This window comes from Pyricularia grisea (assembly GCF_004355905.1).
Source record: "Pyricularia grisea strain NI907 chromosome Unknown Pyricularia_grisea_NI907_Scaffold_12, whole genome shotgun sequence".
NCBI classification, from domain to species: domain Eukaryota; kingdom Fungi; phylum Ascomycota; class Sordariomycetes; order Magnaporthales; family Pyriculariaceae; genus Pyricularia; species Pyricularia grisea.
The window spans coordinates 119,335-134,756 of NW_022156724.1; the positions used below are offsets into that span (position 1 = coordinate 119,335).

A 15,422-nucleotide genomic window follows, 5' to 3' on the forward strand; every position below is an offset into this window, starting at 1 on the left:
GTTGACGGTTGTTTGTTTTTTTGAAAAAAGAAACCGAAAAAAAAGAGACAAAGATTGATCTTTCAAAAAGAGGACGTGGATGATGATGCTGTGAAAAGCGAAAGCAAAAAAGACAAAAAAAGTCGTGAAAAGTGACAAGGAGAAAGATGAGAACAGAGGAATCGAGAGTAAGAAAGGCAAAAAAAGACCCAAGGAAATACTCAAGGAAAAAGAGGAAAAGGAAAAGGTAGTGGAAGTTGACTGTAGAAGCTGATGGTGGTGAAGAAGAGAGAGAAATGAGACTTGAAGAGGTGTCGAGATGACATATTTATATTTTAAAAAACATATACAAAGTTGCCTTTGCTCGCCAAGATACTTTCAATATTCTAAATTACACTTCAACACTGCTGCGTATAATCTGTGGGTGGTCGCCGCCGCCAAGGGTCGCGTAGCACGAAGCGATTGTCAAAGCATCTACAACAATAGAGGGTATGAGGGTCACTTGGCGGGATGTTGGTTAGTTCCACTCAGCGAATCCCCTGATGAATCCATATTTTGGTCCTTTCTCCTGTTGCCAAGTGTTGGTTGTCGTCTCTATGTTTAGAAGTTGCAGAGGCGAAACTACTTCGGACGACAAAAACAACCTGTCAAAGGTGCCGAGAAGCCGAGATAGAACTACTACTATGGGTATAATACCATGGGTTCGGTGGCAATACTACTGTAGAAGGGACGGAAACACAATCAAGGTTACTACTTAATTAGTTGGTACCCTGAACGTTATGATCTCCATAGATGGACGGGGTTCATCCTGTATTGTTTTGACCCTTGTCGACGGACAACTTGGCAGACAAAGCAGACGGGATCTACGACCAACGGTGGTTAAGGTCCGGTGCGGTGAAGTGTAAATGACTCGCTCACCTACGCACCGCACCGCCAATATCAAAGGGGGGGCTCGCCTCGCTTCTTTGCTTTGACAATATTCGAAACCGGGATTCCCTAGAAAGCGGGCCCATCACAAATTGGACACGTAGGGCTGCTTGTTCACCAAGGGCCTCAGGGATAGCTTGTCGAATCAAAATGTACTACTTTACGGAGTACACAAAGTATTTAATGATTGCTACGTATTATAGGTACATACATACATACATGACCCGGGTAGTCATGACTCTCAAAGCGCGCTTCAGGTCGTCAAACCCACAATAATCTACTATAGTACTAGTAGACGCGCAACCAATGTAGAGCCTCCGACGCATAGAGATCCGCCCCGCTGCCGAGGCTGTTACAATGGGTTCCTTAACAGAATCACAATGCGCACCGACAGATCTGACGCCCGGGGGTTCGGGTACTTCCATCAACAGAGAGACTGACCTAGGCCCCCCCCCCCTCTCCCCCCTTTGTCTCCACCACCAACCACAGTTAAGCCCTCGCTTACGATAAATAGACGGGCAAAAAATCGCTTGTCTGCACTGCTCAGCTCGGTGGCGCCCCCTTAAAGCTGCCATGAATATTTGTGGGATATCTTGGCGAGCTTGGTACGATGGATCCCTTCTCAGAGAATAACGTCTTTTCAGTTCGTTAGCGAGGATTCTTGTTGATGGCCTGTGAGGTCGTGACTGCCAAGCTGTCTCCCCTTTGAGGGTCAAAATTATTTTTGGTCGGCGAGCATGAAGTCGAGATGCCGTGTCATCCGATGGCCATTTTTTAATGTCACCTTCGACAGCGACGTGATTTCTTCACCATACAACGGGAAGAAATACACGGTCGGGGAGCTACTGCACCTCTTTCCTTCTCTTGATGGAGGGCATGTTACGAAGCCAGCAGTATACAGTCTCTTTCTCAGTGCCTGCCTGGCCCATGGTGTGAGGATGATAAGATTCTTAGTGTGGACGTCTCGTACGACACTGGCTCTAGATGATTGAGCCAGATCACTTTACACATAATTTTCTATGCTACCTGTGATTACTGATCACAGCGCCCCAAGACTCTGGCACTTTACTGTTAAAACTCAAAAGTTCCAACACGTGATTTTGGCGAGCGCGTTTGTCAACAACCAGGTCATCATACACCTTTCCACCCTCGGAGATGCTCGATGCCGACTGACATCGTGATATGAATGAACTTCAGCATGTAACGCAAGAATAACACGGGTGGAATGTCTGTCTTGTGTGTACACTGACTGTAAAGCCAGGTTGCAAAAGTGCATGCTCCTTATGACCGAATCCAGTAACATTATGCCACTGTTGAATACGACAATAGAAAAATGATCATGAAGATCAATATGTCTCCTGAATCGACAATAGGCCTGACCTACTTGTTACCTGATGGTAACGTCTCATGGCAGCATCGTGACTGTCGCCTCTCGAGGCATGCAGGCCTTGCACCTGGCTGAGGAACGTGCAGTCATCCGGAGTAAACAGACGTGGTAATCTTCCCTCTTTTTCTTTTAAAAAGCACCACACCCTTTCATCCGCTGTCCGCCGGAATTTCAAACACGAAAGGAGGCAGGGTCTCCCCAGAGAGAAAAAGGGAGACACCCTCCTAAAAGTAGACTTGTGCAGCGAATGTTTGATCTTGTGATCACCAGTGATAGGCTCTCCCTCTCCATGCCCAGAGATAGTAAGGCAAGCGTGAGGAGGGGGTAAAGTGATGAGTCACTTTCTCTACTCACACACGAATTCGCCCTAAACTAAATTCACGCCGTCACTACGGACTCGGTCGGCTAGACCCGCAGGTTTAACGGAGTTTGTTTGCGGGGGAGGTTTTATATAGAACCTGTTCATCTGGTCTTGGCTCAAATACCAAGTTTCAAATACAAGGAAAACCAATACGGTTATGTACAGAGGCCTCCGAAAGTGGCTTCAAGAGGCAAAAGTCGACCAAAGTTTATCTGGGGAAAACAAAGGACGCGTACACTTAGGACATTGCTCAAACCAATGAAAGCATAGAGCAGTGCCACACGCGTGGTTCCTTCAAAACCCCTCTTGATATCTGACTAACGGGTTAAGGTAAAAAAAAATAAAGTGTGGAGAGAAACATAAAACAAAACGCAACCTCAGCCACACCTCTGAGCCCCAATTATTTTCGTCATGAAAGCCATCAAGACAACCATTTCACCAGGTAAAAATGACCTCTCATGCATGATACTGTGGCGTGTGGCGTTATCTTTTCTTTTAGTACTAGACTTTTATCCTAGATATCCACATGCAACCCTTGAGCATGTTTCGTATATAGGTTAGGTTCCTTGGTTGATCGGCCGATGTTCTCCTCAACCATGGTATTCACCCCACGCCGGAGAAAAAAAAGACTATACTACTTACGAAAAAAATAAGAGAAAAAAAAAAAAAAAAAACTCTCCCAAAATAAAGCAAGCTGTAGAAGAAATTTAGGTTACATTTATGCTGGTTCCAAGAAGAACCAAGAAAGAAAAATCCCTGCACTTGCAGCTCCATACTGTTGGATAAGATAGCTAAAAAGGCGGAGTCCGCAACGAATAGGAGACCTTCCCGTGGGTTCATCCAGACAGAAGACGTGCATAACTGGCCGACTGATAGGAGAATTTATCTTTATTCTTTTCTGTCAAACAATCAGAGACGAGACCTGAAAAAAGTACCAAACGTTGGTGGAAGACATACCTACAAAACCATTGCTTGGCGATTGCCTAAACGGAGGTGTATACGAGGACTATGTATTCAAACGGAGGCCCGGATAAAGCATGAAAGGATACCGCGAGACGGTCATGAGGGGGATCAGATGGTCTTGTGCATCATACAAACATTTCCACCGAGGGAGTGTGTAAGACTGAGAAACAGAAAAAGAAAACAACGGAGGGGGTATCACTAAGTTCTTTGAAACCCCATAGAGCAAAAAGGAATATGGTCACTTAGAAAGTCTGAAGCCATTTGTTCCGCCGAAACCATCCCTGAATAGGCAGGACATTTCTCCGTTCGAGGGACGACCATGGCCCTCCGCAACAGATGACAACAAAGAAAACCAGTCAAGTTGTGGAAACCAGTGGGACTGACGCCTGAAGATCTGATCTGGGGTTTAAACCTTTTTTTTCTTCTCCCCTTTCCTCCATCAGTGACAGTCCGTCGAGCCAGTCACACCGCCGTCGACCCTGACAGGAAGCTTTCAGTAGTCTACCCGCCGCGCTTCAGGTAGCATAGGCACAACCGCCCTGCGATCTCATCACACTGCCTTAGACTAGAGATAAGCGGCACCAGTTGACAGTGCTACTCGACCCCTTTTCAGCTTTCTTACCCTCCTTCTTTTTGTATCTGTCCTATCAGGCTTCTCGGGCTAGATGGGCCATATAGAGCGGGGGGGGGGGGNGGGGGGGGGGGAAGAACGTCAAGGGTGGGAACTCGTAGGAGACTGACGGAGCGAGAGAAAGAGAAGTAGGATAAGCAACCTACCGGCAAGGAAAAAAAAAGAAGCAACCAAAGAGAGAACCAAAATTCAACAAAAGAGCGGGCGGATGACGCAGATGACATGCGTAATGCAGGCAGCTGGGCACGTCCCGTGTTGCGAATCGGCGCATGTAGGCCATGCAGTAGCTTTCTTTTTGGGTGTGGCACCCTTCCCCTCCCCCCCCTCCACTCCAACGGTTTTTATTTTCTTACCCGACTCTTTTTTTTTCTACTCGCTTTTGCCTGATACCCACTCCGTTCTCATCATCATTCTTTTTCGTCTACCCCAACCCACGGCATGCATGATGCAGAAGCATTGAGGGTTAAAAAAGATGGGCTAATGTAGTCTTTTGTTTTTGAGTAGTACGAGGTATGTATTCTGAGACTTGCATAAAGTCCCCACGCACGTCGTTGGACCAATCTCTCCGCAGAAAGACGACACTTCTCGGATGCGATGTTGCTTGGTTGCCCACCCTCTTCTCCCAAACTTTTAAGCAACTCGCGCTACTGCGCGACAAAGTAGACAGATAATAAGGAACACGCAAAAAAAGACGAGAAAAAAGGAGTTGATCATTAGGACCATAAGAGGGCTAAACAAAAAAAAAAGGACATATGATGATGAAGACGAGGGGGCCATGAAGAAACCCAAAAGATGTGGGTTGGACGAACCAATCAAATCTAGTAGCATCGAGGCGTGGCGCGACAAGATTTTCCCAAGTGCCGAACCCTGTCTTGGATATAGAGGGGTTAAAGATGGAGAGAGAGAGGGCAAGAAGAGATATAGCGATCCAAGCGCCCGCCTTATGGCCTGTCACCCAGATATTCTACCGTAACAGTACGGCCGGCAATAGGTAAATCAAACCCACGTCCAGGGTTGGTCTACGGGCTGTGCGATAAACGACTGCAGGGGGTCAGCCACAACGGGTAGAAAATAAAATAAAAAAGAATCAAGGCTCGGGGCGGGCGGACAAACAGTTCCCGAGGGCAGTGTCGACGGGTTACCTGCCGAGACGTGTTGCGAAAGATGCTAAGAACCGACCAACAAACATGGCAAAGGGCCTTTTTTCTTGTCAAAGGACCGACCGGCCTCCCCCCCATCCATGATTGCGCTTAAATGATCCTTTTTCCCTCGTTAACAAAACGAAAAAAAGTCGTCCAGGGTCTCCTCTGTTATTAGACTAGATGGTGGTGTGGATGATGTGCTTTTAGTGCAACTAGTGCCATGGTCGTTCTCATTGGCCTGCGCCACACCAGGTGATCATCGTCCGCCCACCCACTATGCATGCAACCAACCCCAAATAGCGTTGCATACTACTGCACATGCAGCTATCCATCCATCACCCCACCCTACTTTTTTGATCCCTCCGTATGTTACCCTGTTTTTTTCTACCCTCATGCCCCTCCCAAAGAAAAAAAGACTTATGCCTGCTCTGCCGAAAAGTCACCAGGGCGACATTTTGCAAGCATCACAAGAGGGGGTTAATTGCCCGTGGGCACATACAGTAATGGGCAGGACAAAGAAATGATAAGCCAATACGAAACAGGAAAGTAGACATAGTCAACGAGTCACGGTAGTGCAGCAAAGTAAACTAAGGTTTGAGATTATGATGTATCTATGCATGGGAGATCGCCGTCTTGCCGAATGCCCGCCTTGTGAATGATGTACCCACGTCTCCAAACGAGAAAACCGGGGAAAGAAGCCGAAAACAGGGGAGGGGTATATGACGAGTAATTATGACCAACAGTATGATTCTGGGCCGAGCCTTTATGGGTGGGGATAGGATAGATGAAGAAGACAAAGGGAAAAGAATAGCTAGTGATAAGGTGAAGAGAGAAGAAACAAAAAAGAAAACAAAAAGTCAGGGGTAGTAGTAAAGGAAACAAACCAAATGAAAAGATATGAACACCAGCAGTCTATGTGGTGGCATCCAACAAAGATGAAAATCAAAAGGACAAAGAAAAAAAGACAGAAAAAGAAAACAAAATGGCGGAAGAAATGCAAAGTCTGGGACCGCCATGTACCACCCATCCTAAACGCCATAGGAAATCAAACTCCCAAGATTGCCGCTCCATAAAAAAAAAAGACAGAAGAAGTGCTCACGCGGGGCCAGGCTCCTCGTTTCATGAACCCGACCCGACACGCTGCCTCCCGTACCGAAAAAAAAGACTGCCACTCGCTTTCAAGCACACCCCTCCAAGAACCGGTGAGAGGCATTGTGTGTGGTATTGTTTGCAAGCATACCCCACCCACCCTTCTTGTCACTACTTCCCTTCTGCAGCGGTCTCAACCCGCAATGACCCGCAAACGTCTTGTTATCACGGGGAAGATAGTTGCGACCTTGGCTGCGTTGCCTTTTTTTTTGCTCCGGCAAGCACAGGGATCCAAGTCGGCTATCTCAATGACGCTGTCCAGCATCACCGGCATACGCAGGAGCCCCGTAGACTCCACCGTGTGCTCCATGTGAGTGTGCATGGTGAGTTAGACTCGGGTAAGCTGAGGTGGCCACGGGGACTGAGTAGGATCCCGAAGTCGGTACACTGTCGTATGGATCCCATCTCCCAGAGGTTCCCGCGCTAGTCGCGCTGTGATGATGGTGACTGGGGCTGTGGGATTGATGGCTAGACAAGCCGTACGCCGGGGCACTGATAGGCCCTGTTCGCGAATCGTAGACGCCAGGTAGTGTTGAGATCCTCAGACCGGAGCTTGACTGTTGGGGACTGTGCGTCTTCATTGGAGGCGATAAGGTCCTACTGCTTGGCGGCATGTATGTTGCTGTCGATGTGGACCAAGAGGAGCTCCCCGGCAGGGACCGGGGGCTGGGGAGTCCGTTGTCGATTTGCGTGGCCATGCTCACGTATCCGGACGCCAGGCTGGGATCCGTGGCTGTGGTGGCAGAGATGGAGGTTGTTGGCAGCCCTGAGTACGAGACAGCGGGGAGACTGACTGGTGTGAGGAGGTGCGAGACAGGCGCCGACTGCGGTGGGGGTATTGCTGGACTGCACGAGGTTCCCGTGGCGTCGAAGCTGTACTTGCTCACAATCTTCTTGAGGGCTGGCCCGAGTACCTTCCAGGGGAATACCTTGACGTCCTTTTCAATGTTCCTTGGCTTGGGATTAGGGAAGCCCATAATGAGCTTGAAGAACTCCTCGCTCTCAGGCTTTCCCTTGCTCACTGTGATGGGCTTAAACCCTTCCAGGTTGCGCCTGATGCGGTTCTTCTCCTCCACGCCAAACTTACCCATCGTTGCTAGGGGCTCGATAAGGCGTTCCAAAAGGTAGATGGTGTCTACTGAAGTGACGTAACATTCTCCCCTTTCATTGGGACCCCTGGCCCAGTAGATGCAGCTGATGCAAATCGAGTTGCTCGGTCGTTCCGAAACCGACACAGGGCGGAAATCAATGTGAAGGTTGGGGCCGTTGTGGCGCTTGGTAAACAGTACTATGCGTCGCTGGTTGGTCCACTCTTCACTCGTCCAGCGGTCCGTCATCATCGAGTCCAACGCTGCCGTGCCTCCCCTAATGTGTAGCTGCGCCTTCTGAACACCCCAAGATCCCGAGTAACCCATGCCCAACTGCTGAGCGCTTGCCGAGAGGTGGCTGGTGCGGACGAGGCCGCTCGACATTCGGGCATGTTGTCCATGTTGCGATAACCGAGGCGATGCCGTCATCATCGCGGGTCTGGCCATGGCATTTGTCGTATCGCGGCCGTAGTCGTATCGCTCCGTGCCATCTTGGCTGCCGTAGGCGGGGGTCCAGGTGGACCCGGCGCTTTGGCGAAGGCTCGATGACGGCCGGTAGCTATGGTCAAGGTAGGATGACCGTGTCCTGTAAGAGCTGAGCATGTCGTTTCCTCCCTGCTGGTTGTATCCGGCAGTGGCGGCGGCTAAGTCGTTCTGTAGATGTTGTACCTGAGATGGAACCGGTTGCGCCTCGGGCGCTGCAACGCCGGCGGCGGAGTATCCGTAAGTATTTGTATTCGAGTCGGAAGTAAGAGCGTCATGCTGCAACTGTTGCTCATCGTGGGTCTGCTGCTGCTGTTGATGTTGGTCATGTTGGTTTTGCTCACTTGGGTTGGAAATGCCTGACGTCCTGACGGTCAAGTGCGAGGCCTGCTGTTGCTGATTATGTTGTTGAATATGGTGGCCTTGGCTTGTCGGTGGTGGCGTGGCATTGCCCTGGGGATCCACGTGGGCTTGGCCTTCGCCCTTGAGAGTGGTGTCCTCGTGCCGCTGACCCAAGTCACCAGTCGATCCAAGGCTTCCCGCTAGCTGCCCACTATGCCCATGCGACCCGCCCTCGAGGAGATATGTAAAGCTGCCTCCGCTCACCACGCGCGTCATGCTATCCGCGTTTGCATCGACAAAAATCGTCAAGGGCACGTCGCTAGGTGAATTGCATTGTGTAAGCAGGAACTGCGGCGCTACTGCCGAGATGGTGAAAACCCAACCCCCATTGTTCTCCACTTTCTTGCACACCTGAGCCGGACATCGCTGAGATCCAAACGAGACGCAAACGTACGATGTGCTCGCCGTCAAATCCGTTGGGCTTGAAACACTCAATGTCACTCTTGTTCCGACAGGTCCACTGTCGGGATGTCTCGAAAGCACCGTCACATCTCCTCCAGCATTGCTATCAGATGGAGAGCTGGGTCCATATGCTCCTGTATGTGCGGCATTGTTTGAAGCAAAGGCGATGTTGTTGATTTGCTGAGGTGTTGCATGGTCTGTTGGCTGGCTGGCGAAGGACTGTGGCGAGAACTGAGAGTAAGGTGATTCTGCAAATGCTGGAGACGACGCAGAGGGAAAAAGAGTCAGTGTCATCACCAACCGTTAGGATCTCTTTGGTCCACCGGATAATAAACATTGAAACAAACGAGTATCCGTCAAGGAAAATCAAACAAATATCTTACCGTGAACTTGTGGTTGTTGGGACTTGTATGCGGACATGGAGACGGAGAGACCACCCCCGTTGGCCCTGGCCGCTGCCTCCTCCTCATATGCTAGCGTCACTGTGTCGGGGGACTGGAGCTCCTCATCCACGATGATGGGCCGCTGATTGTGGAATCCGGGCTGGAAAATCCCCAAAATCAGAGACGAGGTCACATCTTGACGTGCTTGGCTGGAATTTGAACATACCTCGAACAACTTGTAAGAGAGTTGTTCCAAACGTGTTGACGACATTGAGGCGAGTTTGAGGGATGCTGAGGGAGAAAGGGGAGTTGTCGTGGTCAAACGGCCACGGTGAAGACTGGAAGAATTTGCAGTCAAGATGAATGTTTCGGGAAGTGCTCGACACAAAAGGTGTGAGGAGGTTTCGGCGCGGGAAGGGGTGAGCCGTCTGAGTTGATATGTCTTTTAATTTTACCGAGACTGTCTGTTTGTTGCTATGTTAGCAACCAAGCAAGTCATCTGTGCCCTTTCAGAAGTACCATGCAAAGGGATCCCTGCTCTTGTGCGAGTTGGCTAGCGATTGGCTATCCGTCTGAGACCCGTCTTGGGAAGCGACAGAGTTTGCATATGCTGGCATCGCTTAGATACCAGAAGAAGAGGAGAAGCAGGCAATAGTTGGAAGTGAGGAATGTCCCGGCAAAAGCATCATACCTTGACATTCCAGGGCATCGAGCACTGGAATGAAGTTGATTATGTCTCGTTAGAAACAAACTGTGTCAGTCAAACCAGCAAGTTGCTGGTCGGACAGATAATATTAAACCGATATAGTTCCTGACCACAGGCGCCGTCATGCAGATTCCCAGAGGTGTGCTAGTTAGTTTCTTTGCGTCAGTACAACTTGACTTTTGTTTAACATGAGATGAACGTTGTCAGTGCAAAACAAGTGGAGTTGGTGATGAAAGAACAAAGGAAGCAAAGAATTTTGTCATGGTTCGAACGGACGGTGACAGGAGGTATAGGGCGAGGTGCGCAAGACATGAAAGGAACAGGGCGAGACACTGGCTCGATACAGGGACAGACGCACTTTGAAAATTCAAATAGCAGTCAGAGCCATGGGCAACTATGGGTGGCAACTTGATGTGCGTGTTGCATGCCCTGATAAAAGAAAAAAAAACCGCTGATGGGGAGTTGATGGACAAGAGATCAAAGAAGAACAGGACACCAGTGGCACTGCCTTTGAGATGTAGTTTGATGTTCGGTCCAGTCAGCTCTGGCCAAGGCTGGAAAGAGGGATTTGGAAGGGATGAATTCGAGCGAAGGAGGCGTTGATAGAGGTCAAAGTGGTGGAAAAAAAACGCGTTCGCGTTCCTCCACCGTCGCCTCCCTGTGTCTTGCTTTCCCGAATCCCTTCGCTATGAGAAATGCGCCCCCGCCCAGGAGTGTGGAGTAGAGTATAGGAGCGGAATGCACGCGTGCCTTGCCGCCTCCGTTTGACCATAGTTGCCAGGAGAAACTGAGAGACAGTACCTATCTTTCTCACCAGGTGACGCTGAACTAACGGTTGGCAGCGCTGGTAATGGACGGGCGAGAAGGTATACGAGCACGGCCCGTGGGATGTAGCAGGGCCAAGCACAGAGCAACCTTTCCGCTGCAAGGATGTACTCGCAAAGGCAGATGGTTGCGGGCATGTAAGGATGGAGGTGTGGGGATGGCCGATCACCGTCATGGGGACATAGATAACCACTAGGCTAGACTCGACGGTGAGTGAGGGCGAGGGGAGGGGGGGGGGGGGGGGGGTTGGGCAAAAGAGTGCGGCAAGAAAGAGATAGAGATGTCAACCAGAGGCAAAGGTAGAGTCAGTATTGGAGCATCAATAGAAACATTTGCTCAACAATTTCCAAGGGTATGTACTGTATCCAGAGAAAAGCCGCCCGTAACTTAGCAGCTAGGGCACGGCAAACGGGAGGAAAGAAGGGAATCGGGCAAAAGAAAGGGCAAAAATTACAAAGAGACGTGGGAGGCGCGCCGCCCGCCCGAAGAAGAAGCAATTCTTTCATGTCATTGATTGGTAGGCAGGTTGACCCCGGCACGAGGATAAGGACAGGGGAGAAAGCAAGAAAGTTCATAGGGAACGCAGGTCCGGCCCTGGCAGGCGCGAAAAAAAAAGAAAAAAAAAAAAAAAAGAAGCACAAGATGGTGAAAACTACGAAGAACGAAACCCACCAGTTGCGTCGCTGTTTAGATGCACTCCGAAGGAGGAGGAGTGTGTTCAAATCCTTGGCAATGACGGCGTGCTTCTAATTGACTAGGCAGTGGGGTGGAGGGGGGTGTCAGCATCCCAGAGAGAGAGCTTGAGCAAGGGTTGAATCGGGAGTGCTTGGTTGGCTAGGCAGAAGGCCACCTGCGGGATGTGCAAGGTCATACCTGGTCCCGTGCATCCAGCTCCCACGCTACTACCGTATTTGCTCTTTTACTTCCAATAACCAGAGCCGTGGAAGAAAAAAAAAGAAAATTAAGTAGACTCAAGATCTTTTGGTTTTGTGAACGTTAGTGGATTTCTTTGGTGAAATTTTCCTTCTCCCAACGGGCAAAGCTTTTCTTTCCCTCTTACCTTATTTCCTTTTTGTCTGTATTTACTCCGACTGGCTGATGTGGACTTCTTGCTGCGTATAAGACCGCAAGGTGGAGTTGACAGATCCGGGACGGACCCCTTGCTAGCTGCCGAAGCAGATCGCCCGGCAAAAGATGGCCGATGGTACGGTATGGTACTTATGTATGGTGTGCACGATCAGCCCTAGGATTGGTGAAGGTCTTGGTTTGCGCGTCGCTCGATCGCAACGAGATCGCGCGAATGACAAGTCCTGTGATGTGATAACGCAACAAAATTGTCAGCCAGGACTTCAATTGACTGCAACGATTTGACTCGAAAGATGGTATGTTTTTTTCCCCCTGTCGCTGAGGCCATCCATCCATCCACTCATCAACTTGCATATCTTCTCCCTGGACCAATTTCGAGTTGTGGACGGGCAATCAACAAATCGATTGAATCGATGGAATTATCGATCAAACGCCAACTTCGTTTCGCGTCGCCCAGCCTCGAGGATCTCCCTGTGCTTGCTCCCTTGAGGCGCTTAAACATGCTTAGACGCCACCTTGGCAGACGGCACGGAAGGGCATCCATCTAGTGGGCTGCGGTGCGGGTGCCAAATTTCCCAAGCCGAACGCTGCCGCTCAAGGATATCTTTTCTTCTTCCCTCGTTTTCCGACGCCGCAAAACGACATATTTCCAGGAAAGGGATGACTAGATGCGGGATGAAACTAACCGAGAAATGAGCTATTGGATTTCTCAGAGCCAATGCCCGAAGCTGTTCAAGACCCTAAGGTGTTGTTGCTATTGAGACGAGTGAGACTGGACAAGATCGTATTTGAAGGGCTATCTGCGCTAGCAGTTTCGCGAAGCGGGCAAAGCAGGTTTGGATGATGGTCGTCGAGGTAATGGGATTGTCTCGTCAACAAAAGACAATCAAGAAACTATATGGTCTATTGAAGCAAAGAGAATGCCGGACGAGATGAGCAAAGACTGCTGGGCGCTCGAGACGAGGGCAGAAGTGGTCAACCATATACTTGATGGAAGATGCCCACACCCTTGTCCAAGCCACCATCTACAAGCCTGTACTCTCACAGGTGCAAAAAAAGACATCGTTTCGAACGGATAGACTTGGAGCAACTCGGAGAGTACTCGACACGTACAAGCATCTTGTACCCTTGCTCACGGCCGACAAAGGTGTGTGTCACGTGAGTTCACAGCAAGATTGGAAGGTAGAAACTGGGTATCCTGTAGGTATCTGGACCTTGCTTGTGCCACGGCCAGGCTTCTAGGCCGGCTCGTTCCAAGGGGGCAGTGGCGATACAGAGAGGTAAATATTTTGGTTGCATCCGGGAGACACTGCGCTTGCAATCAAGGTCGGAAACATGGGTGGACCCAGTGAGCAGCCAGATCGACTGTGGTGAGCTTGAGGTGTGGTTTGACAAGGAGTCACTCAGTTAGTCCCCCAATCTACCTCTTTCAGAATAAGGTAGGCAGGTAGGGGGCAATTTCAGCAGAGTGAAAAAAAAGGCGCTCAAAGGCAGCTGTATGCGGTAGGGCGTTTGCGTTGCAGATACGGAAGGACGAGTGGATACGCCCGTACTTGGGCTCACAAGACGGTGAATTTCTGGCTCGCTGGCTAAGGTAGTCTGTCCATAGGGTTGCAGCGAGGTGTAGTGCAGCCAGAGCTTCAATCTTGGCAGGATTGACTTTGGTATGCCACACGCACACGGAAGAACTAAACTTGCAACGGAAGCTCAGAAACGCGCCGGTGCAGCAGACAGCCGCATAACGACGGGATCTCAAAGGTTTGATCTAACGGCCCATCGTTCAATCGAGTGAATTGTGGGACATGATAAACGGGCTTGAAGGTAAAATCAAAATGTTGGGCCATGTATAGGGATGCTGGCTAGGTAGGTACCTAGGTAAGTGGATGGAAGATTCCGCCATGCATTCCATGGTGTGGCTGCGAATTCTACTGGACTGGACGGGACAGAACAGAAAGAATTTTCATGGCGTTTGGTGAATTCAATTGTCTCCGGGTCTCGTGGGGCAGAATGAATCCGGCGGGAAGATCTCACACTCGGGCAGATGACACGCACCTACCTGCCTTACCTCGCTGGGTGCCTGGAAATTAGACCCTAGGGTCTTGATACAGGGCGGGGAATGAATCCGCGCCTTCCGCCCGACTCAAACTTGGCCTGCAATTGACCGCGTCAGAGATGACCTCAATTGACCCGGGCCCTAGCACGGAAGGAGCGAATAACGTCGATAACCCAGACAGATAGATTAATTTAGGTGATTTAAGGTAGGTGCGGATAACCTGATGTGAATTTTCTTTTTCTTTTCTCGCTTTTGTTGTTGCTGCGAGTTGTTTTGCCTGCCAGTAGACCAGTACATACATAGCTACCCAGGCAAGGTAGAAAGGGAGGTACCTACATACCTACCTACCCTACCCTATCTCCTTAGGCAACCGGCACTCAACTCGTCTCAAATTCATTCGATTTAAATCGCCACAGTTCCCGAACTGGATCTAATGGAACCAAAAGGTATTGCATGTTTGCCACGCGACCTCAATTTTCGCACCCGCCAAACTTTTCTCAACTTACATCATCAGAAAGATATCATTTATCTCCGCCGCACTTGTCATCAGTTTCAACCTGGCCATTGCTCTCAATTGTGAATTCTCTGCATCACAGGCGAACTTCCCCAGGTGCAGATAGTCGAGATTTGAGGTAGGGTCGCACAGTGTTCCGTTGCTGTTGTGGCCAAGCTGGATGTATTGGGCTTCCGCTCAATTCCACCCTGGGCCTCCCTCCTCGCCGATTGATTGACCTCTCCTGAAGAGCCGGCAAACGTCGCACAATGCCGCGCGTGCGACGGTAACCATCATCTTGTACTTGTGTTCGATTCCGACTAGATGGATCTTGAAAGCATGCGGTGAGCAACTTCTATGGATTTTGGAACAGAATTTCTCGCAGTATAGGTCTAGATTGGTATCAAGCTTTGTTTGAAGGTTTGCACTCCCATACCTAGGTTAGGTAGGGGGTCGTCTTTTGGTCACTCAGTTCATGCACCCACACAGACAGAAAGACAGACCCCCCCCGCGCTTCCTTGCATTGGATGGCAGATTGCCCGCACAGACGGTAAATGTTTCTTGCCCTGCAAGTTACCGTCCACAACGAACAGGTCTAGCCACCCCGTTCGTTCAAACGAGAAGGACGATCGGTCTGAAGACTGTCTGTTCTTTTCCTCCTGTTGTATTGTTTTCTTTTCTTTTTTTTTCCTTTCCTTTTTTCCCCCTCCCTCTTCGTGCTGTCACTACCTATTCAGGCGACGCCATGTATTCGTCATTTTTGTCGCCTCCCATTCCTTCCAGGTGCACTAGATTTGGTAAACTCAAAGCCAGAAGCCGTCTGAGAAAACGGCCGTATAACAATTAAACTATTGGAAGATATCAAATTGATAATTGCTGACCGACCCAAGGCGCCGAGGTGCCTAGGTAGGCACCTGCACATTGTTACTAAATTTGTTGGCACGATAACCGGAAACATTCAG

At 49.8% G+C, this 15,422-nt stretch overlaps 1 protein-coding gene across 1 annotated transcript; it reads right to left on the bottom strand.

Annotated features, from left to right (window-relative positions):
* Positions 1–5,899: 5,899 nt before the first annotated feature.
* PgNI_12432 (uncharacterized protein) lies at positions 5,900–11,415 on the bottom strand. Its single transcript, XM_031132382.1, has 5 exons — positions 11,283–11,415; positions 9,989–10,147; positions 9,524–9,761; positions 9,298–9,457; positions 5,900–9,171 (listed from the first exon to the last, which is right to left on the bottom strand). The coding sequence occupies exons 3-5, from the start codon at positions 9,566–9,568 to the stop codon at positions 6,785–6,787; spliced, it is 2,592 nt and encodes an 863-aa protein (XP_030976136.1). The 5' UTR covers positions 9,569–9,761; positions 9,989–10,147; positions 11,283–11,415; the 3' UTR covers positions 5,900–6,784.
* Between the last annotated feature and the right edge of the window lie 4,007 nt (positions 11,416–15,422).

Bases quoted from the DNA above. Each gene is read 5' to 3' on its own strand.
- PgNI_12432 (XM_031132382.1), bottom strand. From the start codon at position 9,568: ATGTCGTCAACACGTTTGGAACAACTCTCTTACAAGTTGTTCGAG. The intron at 9,458-9,523 runs GTATGTTCAAAT...GGGATTTTCCAG, and splicing joins TCTCTTACAAGTTGTTCGAG to CCCGGATTCCACAATCAGCG. The intron at 9,172-9,297 runs GTAAGATATTTG...CGTCGTCTCCAG, and splicing joins CCAACAACCACAAGTTCACG to CATTTGCAGAATCACCTTAC.